General features: G+C 45.7%; 3 protein-coding genes across 3 annotated transcripts; all 3 read right to left on the reverse strand.

Annotated features, from left to right (window-relative positions):
* Positions 1-30: 30 nt before the first annotated feature.
* LOC120959442 (QRFP-like peptide receptor) lies at positions 31-3,979 on the reverse strand. Its single transcript, XM_049610563.1, has 2 exons — positions 2,426-3,979; positions 31-2,324 (listed from the first exon to the last, which is right to left on the reverse strand). Exons 1-2 carry the CDS (start codon positions 2,807-2,809, stop codon positions 1,716-1,718), a joined length of 993 nt encoding a protein of 330 aa, XP_049466520.1. The 5' UTR covers positions 2,810-3,979; the 3' UTR covers positions 31-1,715.
* A 76-nt stretch (positions 3,980-4,055) lies between these two features.
* Positions 4,056-24,575, reverse strand: LOC120958776 (uncharacterized). Its single transcript, XM_040381776.2, has 6 exons — positions 22,423-24,575; positions 18,215-18,752; positions 7,034-7,152; positions 5,935-6,949; positions 5,742-5,870; positions 4,056-5,669 (listed from the first exon to the last, which is right to left on the reverse strand). Exons 2-6 carry the CDS (start codon positions 18,712-18,714, stop codon positions 5,327-5,329), a joined length of 2,106 nt encoding a protein of 701 aa, XP_040237710.2. The 5' UTR covers positions 18,715-18,752; positions 22,423-24,575; the 3' UTR covers positions 4,056-5,326.
* LOC125907548 (uncharacterized) lies at positions 9,190-12,638 on the reverse strand. Its single transcript, XM_049610562.1, has one exon. The coding sequence runs from the start codon at positions 11,465-11,467 to the stop codon at positions 9,368-9,370; it is 2,100 nt and encodes a 699-aa protein (XP_049466519.1). The 5' UTR covers positions 11,468-12,638; the 3' UTR covers positions 9,190-9,367.
* Positions 24,576-24,842: the final 267 nt, after the last annotated feature.

Here is a 24,842-nt window from a genome sequence, read left to right on the forward strand (position 1 = left end):
TGCGTTGAAGGTGACCGGGCAGGTGTGTCGCTGTGCGTCGCAGGCTCTCCGACGATGGCCGTGGTGTTGTGGTGCGGACAGGTACAGTTGGAAGCTGCCAAGAGAAAGGTAGTCGGTTGGTACGCGTACGCTTACGTTTGGTCTATGCAGACACGGTTGAACTAACGGTTGGTTGATCGTTATCAGCTAGCTAGCACATTAGCGGCAATAAGATTGAAACATTACTTCATCCGCGAATGACAAGGTGCAAAATTATGAAGCATTTTAATTTTATGCCATGGGTAAACAAGTGTAATTGAACTGCTCAGATAACCTGAGCTGAGAATGTGCAGTGACGGTTTGAATTCTAAGATTAAAATATGATATAAATTCGATTATACGTTTCAGGTTAAGGAGTGGCCTGGCGGTCAATTGGTTAGATGTATAGGGTTCCCACAAGATACAAGAGGTTCAATTTCCATTCGAACCTATCCATCGGTAACTATGACGTGAATATCGGATATAAGATATGTTTGAAAAGACCCTATGTTGGGTGACAAGACCTCGATTTGGCCAGTTCGTCAAAAAGGAACATAAAGAAGAAGTAGATGAAAAAGTATAAGAAGAGTCCTCATCATCATCAGAACTACGACTCCTACATATTACAGCTGATGGGAATCTAATATGATCGAAATGCGCTATTTGATAAGAAGGTAGGAACTAGCTCCCGATAAGGATGCTAAAACTCTACTAAAAAATGCAAGAAAATATGACCAGAAATAAGTTAATTTAGAGAGGATAATTAATGGATAAGAGTAATTTTGGAAAGGATCCTAGATAATTACACTTTCTACTTTATCTTCTTAGTATTGCAACCAACTGTAGTCGATTTAATGTCTTATCCACTAAAGATTTTGGTTATCAGAGACCGTCTAAGGTTTACCATGGAAAATCTAGGGATATCTGAAGCTTACACATAGTAGAGTTGAACTTGAAGACTTGAACAAGTCACAGACATGCTGTTAAGCAGTGCAACAACCCGGAACTTCCGGATTTGACAACTTAAAGAGTAGGGTGGATGCATTCTTTATTGTCCTTGATTCATATTTCACCAGGATCGAATATAACTGACAGTGTCCAATTGAGGGGCGGTTCCGTGTTACGGTCGTCAACTCGAACGACGCAATAACAAGCCCGTTATGGGTTCAGGCCTAGGACGGACCGGTCCCCCGTAGCAAGGATTCACTATCCAGCTACGTGGTAATGAATTATGTGAATTATGGCTACGTGAAATAGAAGAAGAGCGAAGTCCTATTGAGAGTTTACACCGCCCGAATAAATATTTACGGCGCCCGATAACGCTTTTTGGACCGCTCTGGTCGTACAAACGTCAACTTGTACGACTCGTACGAGCAGACTTAACAATATGACTGTCATGGGTTCAATCTCCGAATGGACCGTGCCCTCATACGTAGGACTGATTATCCTGCTATTAAGGTAATCTGAAAGTCAAGCGTATTAGTGGTACAGCCAGGCCTTGATTGACAACGGTTATTGTGCGAAAGAAGAGATAATGCTTTTACAAGGCTGGATTGGTTAGGAAACCCTGTAAAATCTAGTTTCTGATAGGGATACAAACTGAATCTTAAATGTTAAATGTAAATGTGCTATTGCAGTTCGAAAAGCAAATGATATGTCATATGATTATTAACAAAAACCCGCTTTACACTGTAAGCCTAATTTCCTATAAAGGATTCCAAACGATACTTACTAAACACCGAGGCTGGCGTGCGCCGTTCCACAATCGGCTGCAAGGTGGCCACATTGGTGGTAAGCGTTGCCTTCCGGTCGCTGCCACTCTCCCCGGACGTGCTGGTGGCGGTGCACTTGTTCGTCCCGCTCGGCGCCCCGATCGGCTTCCGCCTGACCCAGAACGCTTTCGCAATCACACCATTGAGCCAGCAGAACGCACCGAGCAGCGGGAGAAAGATCACCACAAACACGATCACGAAGTAGTAGCTGTTCTTGCTCTTGTCCGTCGCACAGATCGTCGCCATGTAGTACCCGGTGACGATCTCGTGCGGTTGCTGCGGGTCCGTCGTCAGCACCACGATGTCGTACATCTCGTACAGCGTTAGCATCGGGCTGGCAATGCCCGCTGCCAGGCCCCAGATCAGCACGCCGCACGTGAGACAGAACCAGCCGTTCGGTTCCCACACGCCCTTCACCAAGCTGCGCACGGCCATGTAGCGGTCGAGCGCGATCGCGACGAGCGTGATGCTGTTCACCAGCACCGCCATTGTCTGCACGAACGGCGAAAAGGTGCACATCAGCTCACCGAGGGTCTAAATGGGACAGAAACACGGGATGGGGAGAGAGAGAAATAGAGCGATGTTGTAAAGGTGTAGCAAGTTCACCTCGATATCCTGTTCTGACATTTGCCTACCCAGAGCGAATTAAACTCCGTATTGAACTGCGACAGGTACACGATCGAGGTGACGATCACGAACGCGATGTCGGAGAAAGCGAGCGACAGCATGCAGACGCGCAGCAGATGCCGCTGCTCCCGCCGCACGTTCGTGATGATGGTGACGATGTTGCCGAAGATGGCCATCACCATCACCATGATCGCGAACACGGTAAAGACGGTCCGCTGCTCGGTGGAAAGGTTCTTGAGCGAGCGCTCCCAGTAGCCGATCATCGTCAGCCCGCCCTGATGTTCGCGGCCCGTCGTCATCCCGCCTGTCAACAGGTCGGCCCCGACTGACGCGCTCCAGTTCAGGGCGGTAATCCAGCGCAGCACCGTTTCGCTCACTTGCGCCTCTGCCATACCTCTGCCTCACACGCACACACACACTCAGTCAGCGAGGTGACAGTGACACTTTCGCTGCGAAAATTGCTTTCCACAACGACGACCCCGCAGCTCGGTCGTGAAAGTGAAATTGAAAATTTGGATACCGTTCTACAGACGACGACAGCCGCATAAATCACGCACCAAAATCACACGCAACAGGAACAGTCCTTTTTTGTTGCCTTCTTTCTTCTCTTTGCCGGTGCTGCAAAACAGATCCACAGACAGTTCACACACACACGTGGTAGTGATTTTACACTGTTGGAGTCGTTTCTCTTCGTTCTACGGTGTCAAGTTCACACCACACAGCATACGAGCGTCGCGGTTTTCCAGCTGTACGCGCCCGACTGGAGCCGCTGTCACGGTGCGAAAGCATGGCCGTACCGGGGAAATTGAATGTTTTATAAGGAAAATGCGTATCGGTGCGCTTATCGCACCCCGGTCGGTCGGGTTACGCTAACACCGCTCGTAACAACCTCGTAATCGCGGTGCTACTGACTGATAATGGATGTTTTCCCCCTCTCTTCTGCTGATAAAAAGGAAAACTCATACAAAGGGAACAATGGATTACGTATATTTTGTCTGGAAAATGCTATAACGGATGGAATTATGATGGAAGGTGATATTAATTTTTTTTGGTCCTTGATGTATGAAAGATGCTTCCAATCTAGCTAGAAATAATTGAAAAATACAGATACATTTAACATTTTTTAAATTTGGATTTGACAGAAAGACACACATACACATTTACACAGTCCAAAGATTTTAAATTGAAATATATGTTAAAATTTTACATTAAGAAGAATTTAACAAATAAAAATTGTATTCGATGTATCCGTATAAAAGAAATGAAATGAAATGGTTAAAAAAACCTATAAGAATAATAATGAAATATACTCAATCAGAATAAATGATAAGAACAATAATTAGATGCGTTATTAGTTTTTATCAGAAAAATACTTCAAAAAAATAAATAAAAATAATAATGCGGACAAGAAATACATCCACAGCCCCAAAATGAAGGAAAAACTAAATCAATGGATATTAAATACATAAAAACAAAAGACAAAAATACAAATAAAAAGTACTACATACTCATCCACAAATACGAACTAATTAAATAATGAATGAAGAAAGTAAGTTAATAAAAAATAGGTTAATGTGAATTACAATTCTAAACATTTCTTTCCTTCAAGCAACCAACCAACAAGTAAAACAGCGAATATTTAGGTTTAGATTATAAGTTGTAAGTTGTCATTAAATTTATTATGTCCATCTGGCCGTTTCGCTGCTTCATCACTGTGCGCTCACTATCCGACGGTTGGGTCGATGATACCAATCATGTCATAGAAATAATAAAAAAAAGCAACAAGAGTTCGATAAAGAAGACTGTCTATAAGCGTTCACTTTGCATTTCCGCAGTTAAAAAAAACAAACAAAACAAAACACATGTGTGATAACAGCTTCACTCGCACGTGTGGTGAAGCAGAAAATTCTATCGATATTACCGTAGGGAAAAGTTGCTGCGGAAGTGCTCCTTTGCCCATAGTTGCTGCAAATTAATAAACACTCGATGCTAATCGCCCCACGCCGGGGCCATTGAACGAGCGCGTATGCACCGCTGGATGCATGGAGACGCTTGGTGGCTCTATTAAAGTGCAATTGAATCGACCGGTACCGCACCGCCAACACAGCCCGTTGCGTGTGTGTTGTTTTTTGCCCTCTTGCTAACCAATTGCAAATCATTGTAACACAAACAAATCGTCCCTTACACCTGGTATCCGGCTGTAAGCTTCGTTATCAGCAAAATCAATTAGTGCAATCGAAGACATGCGATTGCCAGAGCGTCGGATTATCGTCGGTGCCCACGCCCTGTCAACCGGCAGTCAAATAGGACCACATTTGAGAATGGCTAAAAACAAAACGGACGACGCTGGTGGATGTGATTTGCTTTGCCTGTCTTATTATTTGCCTTCCTGACATATCGGTAATGAGCTTTTGAGTGACGAATCGTTATGGAATATTAGTGCCAGCCAGGCCATGCAATTCTTACTTTTCTAATGCTTTTCAACGCACTTAACGCTAATAACTACACAATTGCCACACGCATTGAAGTAAGAAGTGTTGCTGTTTCATGTTTTGGGTTGCAGTTTCACAACTTCTTAAGAGAGTTCTTACAAACGTAATTGGCAAGCGGATTGGCAAGCTTCTACTGTAATGCTTTTCACTTTAAATCGTGTGCTGTAGCAATTTGCTTCCAGAGTTTCTTACGTGTCTATCCTCTACTTGCTACTAGCCTAACGTACTAGAAACCCTTATAAAGGGTTTTCGGTTGCAAATATAAATCGCGAAATCGCAGCAGGATGTTCCTGCTCTGTTTTCTATGCCTTCTTGTTAGAGTTTTTTTGGTACGCTCAAAGTTAAACTGGAGTGAAGTGGATATTTTGAAAGTAAATATATGTACAAAAGCCTTCTCGAATAGCTACTCCATCGAGCCTAAACATTCCGGCTTGTCGTCTGTCCCCGCTGCTTGCGCGATCGCTTCGATGTACCTCTTTCGGCGAGCGCATTTTTGGTACCGATCGCCGTATTGCGACGCTTTTGACCGGCAGCCTTTCGGAAACCGATCGTTTTGATGCTGCCCTTGCCAGTGGCTCCCAGTCCGCCACCGCTTGGTATCTGATTGCTATCGAGACAGTAGGGGGCCGTCTTGATGCGTACCGATTTGTAGGGCAGGCTGCGTCCCCGTGCCGAGATGGCGGTCACAAACACGGTGTAGTAGTGCTCCGGCAGCAGGTTGGGAATGTCGAGCGAGAGTGGATTGAACTCGTTGCCGTTACTGTTTCAGGAAAAGGACACACACATTTAATTAACAACATTTTTACCAAAACTCGCCGAAAATGACACTTACAAACAGTGCTTGTTGTGGAACTGGGGATGATTGCACACATCGCGGCTTTCCAGCTCGCAGTACGTCGGCATCTTCACATTGCTGATGTAGTATTGCGTCTTTGGAAGCTTAAACACATACACGCAGTAACTGGAAGGCGAAAGAAAATGTAAGTAACATGTTTTTTTTTATTTACTACCTCAAGTACACTCACGTTACATCCTTGTCCGGCGAGCCGAACCACGCGATCGTACTCGAGTGGCACTTGCGCAGCGGCACCAGCTCCGTGATCGAGGTGTTGTGCGGCATCCGCGGCAGGTCGAGAAAGTCTTCCCGCGAGCTAACGGCCACCTGGATGCGGTTCAGCCGTGACGTATCGTCCGCCTCAATCACCCGGATTAGGTAGCGCTCGCCCGGCCGTACGTTGCGCACCGTGATCGTGCGCGGATAGTACACATCGCGCACCGGTTCCATTATGCGGCGCTTCTTCTTCAGCACCTCCAGGCTGACCGTACCGCCGCAGGGTGTTAGATGCAGCTTGAAGAAATTGTTCGTCGATCGTTTGGGGACTTTAAAGTTAAATAGGGATATTCCGCCGAGCGTGGACAGTTTGCCGACGACAATCTTCCCCTCGAGCAGCTGTGTCGGTCGGGTACGGTTAAGCTGCACTTGGGTCGATCCGAGCAGAAAGGACAGATTGTTGTGCTGCGAGTGAATGGCAAACACGTCCACGTAGTACGTCACGTTCGGTTTCATGCCACGGATGAGCTGGCGGGTACGGGTGCCGGTGCAAGCGATCGTAGTCTCCACCTTCCCATCCAGCTTGCGCTCTTCCCACGGTGCCAGCCGGTGAAGATAGTCGTTGACGGCGATCGTGTCGCAGGGTGGCCGATGGATGGAGTTACCCAGCGCTTGGCAGAGGGTCCGCTGCCGCCGACCGGTACTGACCGCCAGACAGTAGTTCATCACGTGTATGTCTAGCTTGCTCTTTTCCCACTTGATCATCACGACGTACCGGCGGCGCTGCTGCTGCACCTTTATCCGTGCCGGCGCGCTCAGGTTACGGAACGGCCAGCTGCGAAACTCTTCCGCACCCTTGCGATTGTACCCGAGCCGGCAGGTGCAGGCACTGGAGGATGGTAGCGTGGTTGCGTCCACGACCACTTGGTAAAGTCCACGCTGGACGCATGGGCGAAAGAATTGGCTCCCGTTGGTCTGTGCAGCAATATCTAGATTGGGATTTGAAAACCATTGAAGAAGACGTGAGTCCCGATGAGTCCTTGTCTGTGCGTTACTGATCGATAGGTACTTACAGCGTCCTTCGTGCTGCACCCACCATCTAGGAGCGACACTGGAGGAGTCATCCTTTCGCGAGCATGTCGTCGTTACGGCGATGGAAAGCGGACTTGTATCCAGCAAGCGAAACGAGTATCTGTGCGAACAAGAAGCAATAGAAAGAACAGAAAATAAGCAAACGTTCGGATCCGTGGCGGGCAGCAAGGATGGAAAAATGTGGAAGTAGTTTGTTTAATTTATACCACTTTAATTGCAGTGATTTGTCATCTTTATGGTGCACTTTTGGCTTGCCCTCAGAGCAGAGGGTAGAGCGCGCCACCATAACGACCGAAGGGGCAGACAATTTATCATCACCATAATCGCCACGCTCCGCAGACAACTTTATTTGTCTCTAGCTGACGCTTCCAAAATGTTCGATTACGGTGTATGGATGTAGTTCGGATGGAAGGGTGAAGTGTTTTCGGATCACTGGCCATTACATTTTACTTCGCACGCATTACTTCGGATGTTACTGCGAGCGATTAAGCAGCGATGGGACGGGCGGCAGTAAATTTAGAACCAAAATTTACGCCGACTCCAGTTTCCGGTTTGCGGCGCCTATTTGTCTTGTGAGTTGAATTGGCGGGGGTTTTTCAAAAGTGCTTGAGATAATTCCTTGCAATAATATCGCTATTTGCATGCAATGGAGATAAATGTTCAGAAAAATTTGTGACAAGGGACTCTCGAGAAGTGTCGACATTTATTACAACGGCTATCGTCATCACTTAATCTCCTTTGCTTCTCACTTTGAGCATTACTTTTTCTGGATGATTCGTTATTTAATTTGATTTTGTTTTTATTTATCAATTGCATAATGAATAGGATTTAGCTTAAAAATCCTAAAACAAACAAGATGAACATAAGTTAAGCAAAGTTTTTAATTTGAATGCATGTGTTCTTAAAAGTACTACTTCAATCAATGTTATCCTAAAGATTTTTACACGACTTAAGATTTAAGACGTCACGTGTTCTTGTTAGATCTTGTTAAAAACTATGATAACAATCATGTTTCGATAAGTAAAGGTTTAAACTACGTGCTCTTCAGCTTATAAATTGGTCATTTTGTACGATTCCTGGCTACCATTCGCCGCCAAAAAAGCTAGTGTTAGGCTCCTAAAACTGAGTTATAGCTTATTGCATGGCCGGTTCTAAAATGGTTTATCCTATCTAATATCGATCGTATCTAATTTTTGAGATGTGATACTTCCCATAACGCAAAGCAATGAGTAGCAATTACTAAAACCTCTTTTTTATTTAATCTAATGTATCACGTATTGCTGGAGATATACAGCTAATATATAGATGACCATCCATTTGTAGCAGTAAATGAAAACTGCATTAAATTCCCAGCTAAGCCCGTTTTTCTGAGTTCCGCTGCCTTCATTTTACACTCTTGTTTTAAGCAGTTGGTAATGGAAAAAGATTAATGCCACTAGCACGAATAAGATTGAAGAAATCCTACAGCAGGTTTGTGTTTGGTCTTTAACAAAATCAGGTAAGGCCGAAATGACGTCACACATGTATTTAGATCAACCTTGAGATAAGGATGAGTTCCATCGAGTAGAATAAAGAAAAAACACTAATGGTTGAGTCTCATGAAGTAAAGAACAATATCCTATATTAGACATTAATTATAGGTTATCGTATTATAGGAAATTGTTTAATACAATCTTATTTCAAATGCGCAAAACATGCCATTAAAAAAGGTTAATTAAGCATTGAATGTTGTGCAAGTAACGTTAGGCAGATAATTATTATAATTCGTTGAATAGGTTTGAATTATTTGGTGATGAAATGGCTAGAGAAATCCTGCAGTCTATAAGCTTGATTCTTGCTGTTAAGACTAATGATGAAGCTTAGGTGATTAATTTTGGCATGGATAAACTAAAGACTACATTCCAGTGTAGTTGGGTCAGTAAGAATGTAGTGTTCTTGTACCATGTATAGAGCATAAGGTGACTATTTAATACTCCGTCGCAGTCTAACAACCAGTTTTAGAGCTATAGACATCGGCGTGATGGTTAATTATAGCTACTGAAACCAAACACAGTATTATCAACAATCAGTAACAGATTGTTTAAACATGATTAATGAAATGCAATCATCAAGGAAGTGCAATCAGTTATCAGTGTCATTGTGTAACCGCTTGGTGTTAACTAACTAACAATTACTATTACCCAGCACATTAGTACTTGTGTTGACTTGCCAATGCATTTTTTTAAAATAGATTTATAGTATTTATCACCTATTCTAAGATCTTGCTATCGATACGCGTTAGAGTGTCGCTATCAACCATGGCAAATCGACAGCCACTACTTCAAAACCTTCCTGAATCTCACCATCTTCCTTGGCCGAATCGTCATCTCCCTAGCCGTGCGTTCCTTCAGCTGCAACCGTACCAGCAACGCATCCCATCGCTTCTCCAACACAACGCGCCCCTTCCCAATCCAGCGCGTTTTGGACAGCAACTCCAACAGAAACACCACCACACACAAGCACATCCCAATCCCGTACAGCGCAAACGCACTTTGCAAATGATCCAGCGTCAGCACAACCTCGGGCGAGGCGGCTATAATGTCCGCCTCGCTCAGTGCCCTGTGCGCCCGGATCCGATCCAGTATCGTGACGTTGTACAGGAAGTCGCTCCACAGCTTCTGCATGATGCCCATGTCGATCAGATTGGACAGGATGCGGTTGAACTTCGGCAGCAGCGGGAATCCCTTCTCCATTATCATCTCGATCTGCGTCACCAACACGTCCCGCGACAACCCGTGCACCAGCCCGTTGTACTTGGTGTTGCGCACGTACAGTCGGCTCATCAGTAGTGATCGTTTGCCTTCGACTACGGCTTGCAGATTATCGAGCGAGGGCTGAAACTCGGAGGTAGCGTTGTACTGCTCCGATACAAGCCGATCGTCCGCAAAGTCGTTTATGAACCAATCCTCACTGTCGAGCCGGCCACCGATCGGGACACCGCTCGCCAGGATCTCCTCGATCGTGTCCATCTGGTAGGCGAGCGGCGGATTGGTGAGCATCGTGATTAAGATGCTCGTGTAGATCGTCGTCACGTTGAGCGCATACAGCGTCAGTCCCATAAACAGCAGCCGCAGCGCATTACACTCCGGCCGATTGTTGGCCGAAATGCACAGAAACACGCTCCAGGTGTTCAGAAAGCACATCGATAGCTCCCGATGGGCGGCCAGCTCGGGCAGATAGTGCGCAACTAGCCGCCACACCAGCGCCGACACGAACAGCACGCCCGCGAACGCCTCCCAGGTGGTCGGCTCGAAGATGTACACCAGCAGCTTCCAGCGGGCGTCGGGGCCGGCCGCCGGCACGAACCAGGTGTAGTAGTCCTGCAGGTACAGCGTGGTCGAGCCGAACGCGTCGTGCACGTCAAAGTCGGGACTGAAACCGCCGGCAATGATGTCACACTCGTCCGCCCGCATCAGCCCGAGCAGATCGCTCCAGCTCCCGTCCGGCTCGAGCTCGCCGCGGTCCATCGTGCTGCACGAAACGTTCACCTTGAACTTCATCGACTCGCGCAACAGATCCATTATTTGCAGCTCCAGCCCGCGGCTGCAGTCGAGATCGATGAAGGGCGGCGCGACGCGGGTGCAGAGCAGAAACGTGCAGGATTCCAGCTCCGGCGGCACCTTCGGGATGTTGATCATGGCGGTGGAAAGTGCACGGCTCGCGAAGCTCCCGTTCACGACCGTGGCCACCTTGAGCGCTTTCATCTGGCCACAGTCGGTAGCGCCGTGGTACGGATCGCCCGTGTACACGTGGTAGCTGGTGGCGTCGATGGCGAACGCGAACAGCACGTTCACCGAGTGGTGGCCAACGAACAGGTGGCCGAGGGCCCGGTTCGCCAGCCGGGCGTTGGAGTCACGATCGTTCGGATTGTTGTACAGCACGACGAACTTGCCGCGCGGATTGAAGGCCGCCGTCGCGCTGATGCGGTCCAGCGCACGCTGCAAACCCTCGAAGCTGTCAATCACGATGACGTAGTAGTCGATCTGCTTGTGGTCCATGAACTGTGCCCTTCGCAAGTCGTCGGACGACACCGAGTCGGACATGAGCTTCAGCTGAAACTGGGACTCTGGTTCGTCGTCTTCATCATCATCATCGTCGTCCTCGTGGATGTCGTAACCGGTGTGATGCAGCTGCAGATATCCGAGCAGGATCTCCCGGGCCGGGGAGCTCAGGTTTTGCAGGTAAAAGATGACGATGTTCTCAATCTGCGTCGTTTCGCGCATATGAAAGTAGGTATGGCTCAGCAGCTCGAGACACTGGATGCCGGCGCGGGCTGCCGTTGGTCCACGCTCGTTCCTTATCCGCACGTACACGATGCCGTCAACACTGGACGGTAAAAGTGCCAGCAGCAGCGCACCAACCAACAGAACGAACATCCTGACCGTACGAGAACGCGCCGTGAACTATTTCTCCAATCAGCGGGCATCGGTCGACCAAGGAATGCCAACCACAGCGGCTTCCGATGCGGCTATTCGCGTTTGATGCACATCACGCGTGGTTGCGTGAATGGATCCTCGGATAATTATGCCGCATTAGGGTTGGTCATGGTTGTGTCGATTGCCGTGGAAGCTACAGCAAAACAAAAACAGGGAGGCTCCTATTAAGGAAATGGTGCAGTGTCCAGTTGGCACGAGCCGCGCGTGGCACGAGTGCAGTTAATTAGAAAACTAGCTAACTGCTGTATGATTTTCAAATAATCAGCATCATTACACAGCAATGTTTGCCCGCGCACAGTTTAAGGATATCGGGTGGGCTGCATCGCTTTAACGGTGTGTGTGTGTGTCTGTGCTGCGTTTGTGATTCCGAGAGGAATTTTTGCGTGCAGCAAATGACACGATCGTCCGCCCGAAGGGAGGATATCTAATCTGTAGCGAAGATTTGTTAAATGTGTTTGGGCATCATTATCAGAGCGCACGGCTACCTTGAGGGGGACGTACGTCCCACTGGGGAATTTGCCCCCAGCCTGGCCGCAAGAGGTTGGGCACAATGTCCAATCTTAACCAATCAGCAACCAAAACGGACCTTGCGGTCAGCCCAGAAATGGTGCAGATAATACGCAAAATTGGAATGCCTCACCCGCGGTTTTGCGCAAAAGTATGTGCCTGACATACTGATGAGAAGCCTGTGCCGAACGGGCTATGCCGTTTTTTCCCCCTGTCTGTTTTAGGGAAAATGGAAAGTGAACCAGACGCGCAGTTAGCCCCAGTCACCGTTCCGTTAGGTCTACAGGTAACAGTAGTAACTCATAAATTATGATGCAAATGACATCTTCGGCATGGGCTGCCATCATTTTATGATATCTTCCGATCATTAATGATTGCTCCAATAAAGGGTTGTCGCAGACGAGTTGGACCGCTCTTGAACGCAACGCTTCAACCCTGCACCCTAGATGGGAGCCGCCTCCCCGAAGGCCAGACGACGCGATTCGTTGGAAAAATGGTAAATTAATCCTGTCACCGAAAACGACCGCATGCGGCGCTGGCGTGTAATTGTAATTGCAATTAATTTCTGTCATGCCTGCGCGCAAATGAAGTCGGAAAATTACCTCCAGTCCCTGCACTCCACTACTCCACAATATACGCTAATAGATGGCGCAAAGCGTCCGGAGCATGCTTGAATCATGGTACGATCAAATGCGCGACAATACTGTCAAACCGAAGCGTATCGAATAGAGCCATCGAATGGGCGCGGTGTGTGCGATTTGTTGTGACAGTTGGGGTAATTAAAACTGAAAGAAAGATTTATCTTTTAATTAGTGCTTGTTTTAGTCTGGAAAGGATGGTCGATACGATATAATCGATCGATATGATCCTGGTCACGGCACCAGTGGTTGTGTTTAATATAAGGAATTTTAAGACAGTGGCGATGATATCGAAGCTTTTCTTCGGTTTTGAGAGGCTATCTTAGTGGTTAGGAATTTATGTTTACATCCGATGATCATTGATGTAACTATCTAAGGTCTCTTATATTAACTTTGAAAGGAATTTACGATTAAGATAATTTTAATCAATCTTTTTTCCATTTATTGGCAGCTTTTGTTTTATTTCTTGAATTGACATACTGTAACACCTGGCCATTCATGGTTTGCTAACATCGTGCAACAGTATTGAATGTGTTTGAGGTGAAATATATGAAGTGGTACAATTTTATGTTTACATTGCACGTAAATTGTTGAAATATAATTAAGTCATCCATTCTGCCCCTGATTTAAAGCTTATACTTATATTTTCCTAAATTATAAAAAAGACCATTCGCCTTAAGTATTGATCATGAAGTTAAAGTAATAGAATCGATTTAATTACCATAAGATCGCTCTTTTTCTTATCGTTCGTAGAAAATTTACATAATTTTGACGCTTTATGAGTTTTAAAATAAACATATTGCAACATATTGTACAACAATACAATTTTATTTTCATGTTTCTATTTTAATGATACTTTTTATAGTCACTTCTTCTTCTTCTTCGTAAGACTTCTTACAATTTAAATTTTTTGTTGTCCTATGACTTCAAAACTAATGTACTAGTGACTCAAAAAGATGTGTTCTACATTCCATCTCTTATTACAGTTCAAAACACTTTCTATTACTTTCTTACACACTTAGTAACAGTGCACTTCATTATTACTTTCCTCCCAGGAGCTTCTCGACCACCAGTACGAGTACAACTTAATTCCAACCGTTTGCATCGGTTGATCGATTATGTCAGTGGTTGGGTCCTTTGCACAAACAAACAAATGCTTCCCCGCCGCTTAAGCGAACGTTACTTCGAACGTTCTAAAAGATGCTACACACAACCCTGCCGACATTCGCTGCCGGTGCGCTTCTGCCTGCCATCCCGTGCTACCCGTTCCAGAAACCGTCCACCGTCTCTGATGCGTTCCGACTGCAGCTTGGTGTGTGCATTTACTTTGTGTCTCTGTTGACGTTGCTGTCAAGTGAAGCATCATTTCATCTCTCGTCGGTGGATGTGTATTTTTTCATTATACGCTCTCCCCGTTTTCACTTCTCCTTCTCCTTCCTACCACACACACACACACACGAACGCAAACCACACTTCACGGACCAGTAAGGAAGCGTATCCTGCCACTGAATGGCGCCCGGCTGGCATGACCGATGCGTCACACACACACACTCCGCTTTGCTTTCACCCGTGAACAATGATCGTTTAATGGAACCGATCCGGCAGTGTCGTCGAAAGGAGAGGGGGAGGGGGTGGTTTGGACGATTCATCTGCAAAGATGACCGCTCGTACTCCGTACTCTCAGCGGAGAAGAAAAGAATGTCAACTGCGTCGCCGGTATCCACCCCGAAGGTTGGGGTGAGGTTCTAAGTAACTGTGTGGGCAACGGTGTGGACATTGCATTACTGCTGCACTGCTTGAGCGAGGGCGAGACAGCGCGTGGGGATGTCGGTGGGGCAAGAGAGTGCCTCAAACTGGGAGATAAATGAACTACTTTCAAGCAAAGCGAATGTCAGAGTTGGTCGATTTGGGCGATTCGCTTCAACGCCCGGATTCGGGTCATCTCCGACAGGCGTCCACGGATGAGGAAAAGGGGAGGATAGGTGGGGGTTGGGCATTTGGCAGCATGTTGGGTGCGGGTGTATCATATTACTTTCGCTGGTTGCGTCTTCGTTTGCAAGTGCCTAGGTGGGCGGGGGAGATAGTGAGGAAGTCCCACTTCAATCCTTACTTTGCTTGCATCATCGTCCGCTTCCGCAGCGATGCCACACGCTGGCAACTCTTCCCCCTGGCGCGCCTTTGCCACTTTGCCAGCGGAATGTTTGTTTACTTCGGACCCGGCATGAAGGTGATGCCGACCGGCGGGGACCGAGGCGGTAGGTCCATCATTACTGTCCGGAACTTGACGCTTGTGTCGTCCCACACCCCCTCCCCTCACCTCATGTTCACACACACACACAGACATCGACATCGCATCGGGTGGGCAGAGTCATAGAGAGATAATTTATTTTGCTCCCTTCGCTCGGTTCGCTTACTACAACCGAACCCCTCACGTGTGCTCACGTTGACGCCAGCCAGCGTCAATGCTGCGACACGACGACACCGGGCTACAGGACACTCTGGCCCTGTGGCACTGTCTGTTTGTCTACGCGGGGAGGGAGAGCAAAAAAAAAAAAAAAGGAACGCCACAGAAAGGCCCCCATCACGCCAGACACAGGTGACACATTGGTTTCAGCAAGCCGGGCCGTGACGGTTTGTCACACGGTGGAAAGTTAGCTGGGAACGTGGGTTTTTAGTTAGCAAAACGGTGCGATGGATTTCATTTTTGGGAGCTTTCAATGCACTATCTCTGGGGGGGATGGGAATTAAGGTTCATTCCTTGCTGACAGTTTCAGTTGAAGCTGTGACGCAAATGGGGAGTTCAGAATTCTGATGATACGAACATATTTGTATTTTTTATCACAAATTAGGTTGGTTTTATTGTGCGAAATTCTATATTATTTTTATACATTAAGTTCAATTCGAGCTAAACTTAATCTGACACAAAGCAAATAAATTCCCTTTCGGATCTATTTTCCATTCCATTCCACAATTTATTACGTAGATTTCGGTCTCGTGGTACCGTCGTCAACTCGAACGACTTAACAACTTGTCTGTCCTGGGTTTAGGCCCCGAATGGGCCGTGCTCCCATGCGTAATACTGACTATTCTGCTATGGGTAAGGCCTTTACCGACATCGGTTGTTGAGCCAAGGAAGAACCAGATTATGTAGAAACAATGATTGAGCTGTGACATCACTCAACGATTATTCAAAAAGGTATGTTTTCGATCGTAAGTTATACAAATTCAAAACAAATTTAATTGCAAAATTAAGCTCATATATATTTAAAAGCTTTTTTACGTGTGAATCACGTGAAGTGAATAGAGCAACATCGCCAAACCAGTAGAATCGGCTGTAGGTATAAAACGATAACAGAATGCTTCAGACCTAGCAGTGAAATATCTTCAGAAATAAAGATCATTGAAATTATCAGCTAAACAGGATCGAAGCATCAAAATCTGCCCTCGTAACCACTAATGGGGCTTGGGGCTTTCTTTGAACAGTTACCAGGCCTTATGTAGGCTTCATTCCATTGCCGGATTTATATTAAAAGAGGTAATAAAGATTAAGCCCATGTATAATAAATGTTGTACTGAGGTTATCGAAATTGGTTTTACTCAAAACCAATCGGCATGAAAATTACAAAATGATCCAATTACATATTGTGGTACAGCAAAGTGGTACCGCATCTCGGAAGCATCAAAACTTTTACATCAAGAAGAGTCATAGATCAATGCCCAAAGATCAACACAATTTCAATCAAAAGCATTGTGGTTTTGCGGCTCATTGGCACTGAGCCCTTCTTGCTCCTTAAAACAAATCGGTGTGATTTATTTCCCCCATTATTTTGTTTCGTTTTGTTTCAACGTGTACGAATCAATTTTGCATGTTATTATTTCCCCATGCTCCTCTGCAACACGAGTCAGAAGCGCCGAAATTGTGTTCCCCCAGAGAAAGGGTTCTCCTTTGGCATAGTAAATCGTACACCATGGTGGAAACACTAAAACGCACCCTCGTCCAAATCACCGACCCTAATCCATGGCGCGGAAGGCTCGCATTACTGCAAGCAACAGCCAACTAATACAAAAAAAAACCCCACGAATAAAACTACATATCCTCCGTTATGTACTAACGGCTGCTCGTGTTACTCGTGGCGCTCGGTCAGTTGACGATATTGTAAATACGGTGGCAAAATGTGGCCCCATCGAATGCCGGAAGCATTATAATTGGATACCGCCATCTTCAACGGCGACGCGCGTAGCAGAACCGTTCGATGCAGCTTTTTTGTTGCTGTAAGAGTGGAGCGTGAAGTTACAGCAACAAAAAATGCCAAACGAACCTCCCCTCCACCATCATACCCGGTTCAACCAGCCCGCGGGACTGGCAGGAGCCTTCGGCTTTAATGGATGATTAGCATGTCAAAAGTGATTTTTTTTTTCGTTCATTCGTGCCCTTTGACTTGACGCGGTCTGGGTCGGAGCAGCCGAACAAATAACACGTTAAAGTGAAATAAACCCCAGTCAGCGCCCCCGTTGCATGCGAGCGATGGTGACGGTGATGACTCCCAAAGGGGAGGCCTTACGCAGTAGTGCAAGTTGAACAAGTCGAACGAAAGTAAAACCGGTGGCTCCGTTCTAGGTCGGCAAATAAAAAGCAGGTAGCAGAAAGTGCGAGGGATATCGTGACGCGGTACGATTGATGATTTTTAAAGCGATTGTAGTAGTTTTTATGTGCGGTTGTGGCATGAAGCAAATGCACATTTTGTATAGTTAGTACAATTGTGTAACGATGAAATGGAAGAAATCACGATAATTATAAATATAATGTTGTAAATATGATATTAATTCTCAAAAGACTGAATAGTAGAGTCGCTAAAGACGGAATAGACTGAATAAAGACGAAAGAAATAATATAAAAGTAAAAGTAAAAAATGAACAAAAGCTATCAAATCAAATCAATCTTATATTAAAAGCATTTAAAATGATAAAAGCAAACAACAATACCAAAATAAAGTATTGCTGTGTAAAAATTATAAACAATTATTATTAACATGACAAAAACACAAATGACAACTATACAAATCATGTAACTGATAAGAAAAACGCGTAAGGAAGGCAAAAAAGGTAAGCAAATTAAAACTAAAAGCAAATTCATACGAACATAACAAACACAACAGAACAAACTTAAAAACCATTTTTGAAAATATTAAATTTAGGGTTTCTCAGAACTTATATATAGTAAAAAGTTAAACAAAAATGACGCAAACCTGATATTACTTGTATTTAAAAGGACGGTAGAGACAACAACAGAATAACAAAACATATTAAAATGTGTCTATTGTCGTTCGTAAATCAGAAATGAATAAAATATCAACAAAGTGTTGCAGTGGTAAAGTGGTTGTAGACATTAATCATAAACATGACAAAAACACACATGAAAATGAGTACAAAAAATATAACTTTTAAATATCAAAAGGCTCCAAAAGACAGAAGCAATAAAACGAGGGAAGAGAAAACATCCCCCTAATATTTATCATTTTTAATAACACTGGCATCAACTCACCTTCGCACGACGATGGGCGTACCACCGGCCATGGTCCCGTTCGTACCGCTCCCTGTATCAATGTCGTCGTCGATATCAGCGTCCGTGTCGTCCTCGCCGACGACCACCGTGCGGTCCTCCGTCAGTGCCATCGTCGCTTCGCCATCGTCCCCGCCGGCCAGTTCCGGACCGGGTGGAACCACGGTCTGCGCCAAATCCTGCAGACAGGCATAACTCTTCCCGGGCCGCCGATGACCGCTGCCGGCACCGTACGCCGACCGGCCAATCCCCGGCCGATCGATCGGAGGCTTGCTGGCGGCGGAAGCAAAGCTGTGCCGATCGGTGGGGCCACGTACCGCACCATCAACCGGCACCAGCAACAACAGCAGCAGCACGTGCAGCACGACGACGCTAACGACGGCGAGCGAGACGATACCGGTTGACATATTGGTGCTGTGTGCTGTGTGCGACCGTTTTGCGTCTATTTCCTGGTTTGCGCCTGGCCTGCCAATCCACCACATGCACAAGAAGCAACGGTTGCGGCGCGGCGCTCGTTGTTCTGAAAATGGAAGCAGAAGTGAAATATGAATCTCACCGCTCACAGCTCAAAAATCACCAGCCAGTCTGGGGGACTGTCGATGCGGTCGAACGCTAGAACATGTACGCTTGTAGCCACACCTCCCCCCCCCTCCTGCCCACTTGTTCTCTCGCTTTCACCCCATGGCCGCATTGAAATACGACCCTGGGAAGATCTAGTTCGCATCTTCGCACCTAACGCCAGCGCTTGACATCTTGGCGAACACGACAAACAACTAGGCCACAACGAGACGAGAGGTTTTTTTTTTTGCCAGAAGGCGAACGGGGAAGATTTTGTTTTACAAGCGGGCGCACCAAACGAATTCGACACCCCGTGCGCCTGAAAGCCGTGCGCGACATTTCCGTGTTTGGGGATTTTCTGCGGCGCAAAGATTCTGAGCTTACGACACTGTCCGGGAGTCACGTCTCACGCCGCGAAGTGCGTACGGTGGCAGTTTCGACCGAGGGGGCGAACTTTACGGAGAAAAATGTCTCAGACATCAGTCTCACACGACCAGGAAGCTCATATTTTGGGACCGTACGGCTGGACACTACGGCTGGGAAGGGGTGAAATTGGAGGGACGAACTAACGAAAGAATCGTGACACTGAGCGTACTGGACCCCGTTTGCACTATCGATTCTCGGGAGCTGTATTTAAATAGTTTTTTTTTTATGGGAAGCTAAAACACACACACATTGCAAGGGTACGTGTCGTTTGACGGCACGTCCCGTTCAGTGGGCGAGCAAGAATTAGCGACAAATTATTTATGAATGAGCGCGCGAACAACCATTTCTGTGCAAGAAACAGCACTTGTCACCGTCCCTTTCGTCTGCTGCTCGTGGTATATTGCTTTCTAAATAGGGTTGAAATCGTTTTTGTTTAGAATTCGAGGTCAACCTTGGTAGCTCCATTGGGTGTGTGGGTGTGTGTGTTTGTGTGTGGCCTTTTTCTGTTTATAATTTTTTTTATTTACGTTATTTGTATACTCGTTTAAGGTACATATGTGCAATGCCGTTTTATAGTTTCGCTGCAATTTAGTGTGTTTGCATTGATTAGTAGCAAATGAGATGTTTTTTTTTTCTTTCTCTTGCTCCAGCAGCATCGTGTGACTCATGGAGCAGGCAATGATTTCGTATGTGCATTATTTTTGTGACCATTCAACCCGAGCTGACGCATGCTGCATTCGAAACTGCATTCGATGCTATCGGCTAAAACGGTGCTGTTCTATTATCGGAAGACGGCAGGGCAATGGTTTGACAGCGGCGTGTCTCGTACAACAAAAGTGTGACGCATTTTGTGCCTGTGTGTGTTCATTAGATGATCATTCGATATTAGATTGGATATGGTTTTTCTTTTAATATAAACTCAACTTTTAGCGATGATCATATGTATGACCATACAGAACTTGTATATCCTATTTTTATCAGCAAACAGAGGAAACATTTACAATAATAATCGCTCTACGTTTGACACACATTTTACGAGTGTTTATATGGGATTTTACGGATTGGAAATGAAGCTGAAGCAGTTGAACTGGTAAAGGAAACTCGGTAAAGTTGTTTTTTATTTAATCTTGATTTAATCAGTATCGTGTTGCTTCGAATTACGGACGCTTAAGACATTTATGGAATATTCTCTTACTGATTCAAATTTAAACGGTCATATCTCTGTTAAAATCATTTTACTGAAGCAAACCTTTCTAATTGGAAAGAACAAAAGATTTCCAATAATTTTATACCAAACATTGAAAAAACTTATAAAAACTTCAACGATATTTTGCTTCATATTCCGGACAGTCTAAAAAAATCACTTAAAATGTTCACATTCACATACACAGTATACTTTTTTTTAGGGTTTTAACATCTTTTAAGGACCAAAAATCTAATTCTGTATGGCGGAGTCCTCCTAGACCGACAGTACAGCAGTCTTACTGAAAACGGAGCTTAGATGCTGTTTCTCCTCCACTCGTAGATACATTAAATCGAAGTTCTGCTGCACTATTCGACGATCTTCCCGGTAGGACCATCAAGGCATTGAGCACATTTATCTTCAAAAATTGTTGTTTTATTATCATCACTGAATCTTTGTTCTAGTTATCTAAAAAACACCTGTCTAAGAACATATTTTTAAGCAATGAAACACAATTTACTGCGGTTGTCTGGAATTGAAAACGTGTTAACAAATCTTGCCTCGTATATTCCAGACAGTATTAAATACGTGTTATAATGAAATTCACTGTACAATATGAAAAATAAACTGTAGTTGCAACTATGCTTACAATCTTGCAACCATCGATTCCATTATATTGGAATGCATCTGGACCAGAGAATAGAACATATCGAAGAAATTCTACTGGTGTCTGTTTTTAGAAGAAAAAAAACTGCTGAGAACGCATCTGATGGACTACTGATCGACAGAAAAATGATTATGTACCATGACATCAGGACCAACTAGGGGTTAGACACATTTTTAATTGATTCTAGTACATCATGGCAATTATGTAAAATTAAAAAGCGTTATGACCTAGGACTGGATGTGAAGAAATTCAATAAAAACAGGATGAGTGTCCGAAGTTTAAAGCTGTTCCGTAATTTGAATAATAACGGTACATTCTCTCCAGGCAGGATCTAACTAATAAAAAATTTGCATTTTTAAATAGATACATGTATTTTGATGATAACAATATTAAGAGAGTTTATTACAATAATTTATATTATAATTTAACACAAGCTGTACAGTTCGTTATTATAAATTAAGATGTACATAAAAAGAATGGGAATGAAATAAAATTCGGGAAAAAATTACATTAACTCAGGATTTCTCTCGTATGAGTACTTTTTGGTTAATGCTTCTCAATTTATATCTTATAGAGCTTTCTTTGATTCAATGAATAAATCAATCGATCCATAGGATTACTTATGACAAGTTTTAGTTTAAACAAACCATTGTGATACCCCATTTTCCAATGCTAAAACCAATCTTCTTCTCAAAACTTATGCGTTATCCTTATCGAATTGAATGTATATTATAGGACAAACAATACAGTATGAAACTGCAGCAAAAAGTATCCAAATATAATAAAACACAATTATAAGTGGTAGTCTAATGAGAATTACATCAGTTAGTACACCACTGAATATGGCATGGCGAGATGGCAAAGGTATAGAAAATGGAATGTGTCTTGCTTTTACATGGAATTTAATCGACATTCTTTGCACAGCATGTTCATTCCGGCTCAAGCTGCCTTAGACTGCAATTTTCGATTTTTACAACAAAAAAAATCAACTTAAATTTACTGATAAACTCTCCCCCTACTCCTCGACACCTTTAACGTTACCCTTTCCTCGAAAACAAAAGGGATGCAAGCCAAACAGAAAAACAAACATTCTGCTCCTTCAAACGAAGGAAAAGCAGTCTCCAAACCATTGTTCTGTGAAATCAAACCCACAAAGAAGGGCCAGGTGGTGAAACAAATTCCGGGAAAGTGTATCAAAACACAACACCCGCCTTCCCGCCTTGTAGTTAATCCCCCAATCAATCGGCCGGAGGTAATCGGACCGGGGTGATAGCTTCGCGTCGGCCATCGAACAGGTTCGGTGTACATATAATCGCCACCCCCATTTCCACCCACCCACTCCCTTATGCTACTCACCTTCGTTGGTTGGATTGGGCTCGGTTTGGTGTGTCGTCCGATCGGAAAAATCGTCGCAATGGCGCGCACCCTTCGGTGTGTCGCTTTTCTTCTCACACCTCCACCACTTCAAGCCTTCAAAAGCAAAATCGATTCTACTCTTAAAAGCACATGAAACACACACACAGATAGGGCACACAACAAATACGCTCACACACACACACACGGGTCCACCCTCCCTGTACTGCTCGTTTCGCCGATTGGCGCGGCGGATGGGTGCTCGCGTACGCGCGGGCTAATTGCACGTGCAACCGAACCAATTCTCTAACGATCCGCGGCGTTGGCCAAGATGTCCAACGATGTGCTCGCCGCGGACCGGTTGAGGTTTTATGCCCCCGGGGAAGGTGGGGAGGCCTACCTGGCTGCGAAGGAGGGCGTTGTAATCGGGGTGAAAGACAACCTTTACGCCTCAGTACCGATAAATCATCGTCATTCCACCGCGTACGACAGGCGGCCAAACTGGCGTTAATCTTGCACGCCCGGCCACAGGGATGAGGCGCGTAAAGGGGGGCAGGGGGTGGTTTGCCACCCCAAAAACAGATCCCTCACCGCGAACGGACGGACGAACGACGTTTCAACGCCCAATCGAGACGATTAATTTGACACCGCAGTCGATTAGTGGCGATCGGGGGGATTGGTGCAAAGAAACGGGGGTGCGCTCCCTTTCGTCTCTCTTGGGCACCTTGCTGCGCGCTGTTCCGCCACCAGCACCAGTTTGGATCGTTTTCTAATCCAACTGTCCAAAAGGACACGAGTTTCTTCACCAAACGCCGATTGCCACTGCCGCGTGCGATTAACAACGCAGAAGAGATCGCGAGCGCACGGATCGATGTCTCTTTGGCACGCACTAATCCACACACACACACACACGCACAGACAGTGCCAGTGGACGAGTGTCGCTTGCAATGCAATCAGCATCGCCCAACAGCGCCGCCCGCGTACGAGTCGCGGAACGATTGCGACCAGCCGGCCGCACGCTTCTGCGCCATCTTCGGCGCGTGTTGTGACACAGCAAGGACAGGCGACGGCACAGCCCGAACACGAACCGAATCGTATTTGGTAGAGCTGTGTAGAGCTGTATTATCCCGTGCGATAAATCACACCGCTCCGTGTCACACGTGTTCCTGCTGTTCGGGTTGGCCTTTTCAAATTTTCCCGATTTTCCTAAATTCACTGAACCACGCCAGCCGGGCGTGGTGGCACTGAACTGATTGTCTGGCAATTTTCCACCCGTTATTTTTTTTTTTTCCTTTTTATTGTTGCCAAAGAATAAAGGAGAAAAGCCACAACGACGATGGCGGTTTTGGCCGGCGATCTATTTTAATTGCCTTCGAATCGCACGACCGAAACGCATTCGCGATGATTCACGCACGCACGCTCGCACGCAGATCAGCACAGCTGACGGGTCGCCGCCGCCGCCGCCGCCGCCGCCGAATGCACACACCTAGTCGTGGTGCACATAGTTGCAATGCACCGTCTTGTGCACCTCACTGCCCGTGTCTTGTGAAGCTGTCAATCCCGGTTCGTGGGAAGGGAGACGCTGAAGGGTTTTTTTGTTGTTGTCGTTTTAATTCACTTTCGATGAGTTATCCTCTCGCACACACACACACACAAATAAATAACAAAATAAAAACATCACAACAATCACCTCACACCCTCAGTCACACGATCCACTCGCGAAACAGGAAGGAATGCACAAGCAGGAACAGCTGATTCACAGCTTGGAAAAGTCAAATGCCGCTTATGTGTGTTTTTTTGGTTTGTTTTTAAATCAAAGCAGGCAATAGGTGGAAAACCGCTCCGTGTTTCGTGTGTGATGCACGATCAATCTGTCCTTCACGGGGGCCTGCTCGGATGGCAGAAGGATGCACCATGCCGTTCGCGTACGTGCTCGCGTCTTTAGCTTGTGGCTCTCGCGCAAAGGCTTGTATCGTGCGTATCGAGCTGTATCAACGCTACGCTTGTGGCGCCTGGTTGCTGCTGCTGCCGCTTGGTACGTCCTGTGCGCTCGGCGACCGACGATGCACTGGCGCGTACCGTGCCCGAGCTCGTGCCGGAGTTATGCTGTAGGGCCGCCGCGTGCTCGGTCGTCGCGCAAAAGGAAGAGCACGACATCGCGTATATACGCTATGCTACGCGGACGCCAAGGGTGTCGAACACGGTCGCGTGTTTGCCGGCCGGGTTGTGTTGTGAGCATAAGAAGAATTTATTATTTTTTCGTAGCTGGTGTGTATTTGTAATCCTGGAGAGCTTTTTTATTTTATTCTCAACTAAATAATGTACATTGTAACTAAAATAATCGTTATATTAATTTAGCGATGTTGCAGTGGTACATGCTGTCTGAAGTTGATTTTATGAATTGCGGCTATTACTTCAGCAAA

This window comes from Anopheles coluzzii, chromosome 3, assembly GCF_943734685.1.
Source record: "Anopheles coluzzii chromosome 3, AcolN3, whole genome shotgun sequence".
NCBI lineage: Eukaryota > Metazoa > Arthropoda > Insecta > Diptera > Culicidae > Anopheles > Anopheles coluzzii.

Coding starts and splice junctions, on each gene's coding strand:
- LOC120958776 (XM_040381776.2), bottom strand. CDS start 18,714: ATGTGGTGGATTGGCAGGCCAGGCGCAAACCAGGAAATAGACGCAAAA. Junction 7,153..18,214: donor ACGCCCATCGTCGTGCGAAG/GTGAGTTGATGC, acceptor TTGTTCGCACAG/ATACTCGTTTCGCTTGCTGG. Junction 5,871..5,934: donor TCGCCGGACAAGGATGTAAC/GTGAGTGTACTT, acceptor TTCGCCTTCCAG/TTACTGCGTGTATGTGTTTA.
- LOC125907548 (XM_049610562.1), bottom strand. CDS start 11,467: ATGTTCGTTCTGTTGGTTGGTGCGCTGCTGCTGGCACTTTTACCGTCC.
- LOC120959442 (XM_049610563.1), bottom strand. CDS start 2,809: ATGGCAGAGGCGCAAGTGAGCGAAACGGTGCTGCGCTGGATTACCGCC. Junction 2,325..2,425: donor CGGAGTTTAATTCGCTCTGG/GTAGGCAAATGT, acceptor TGTCCCATTTAG/ACCCTCGGTGAGCTGATGTG.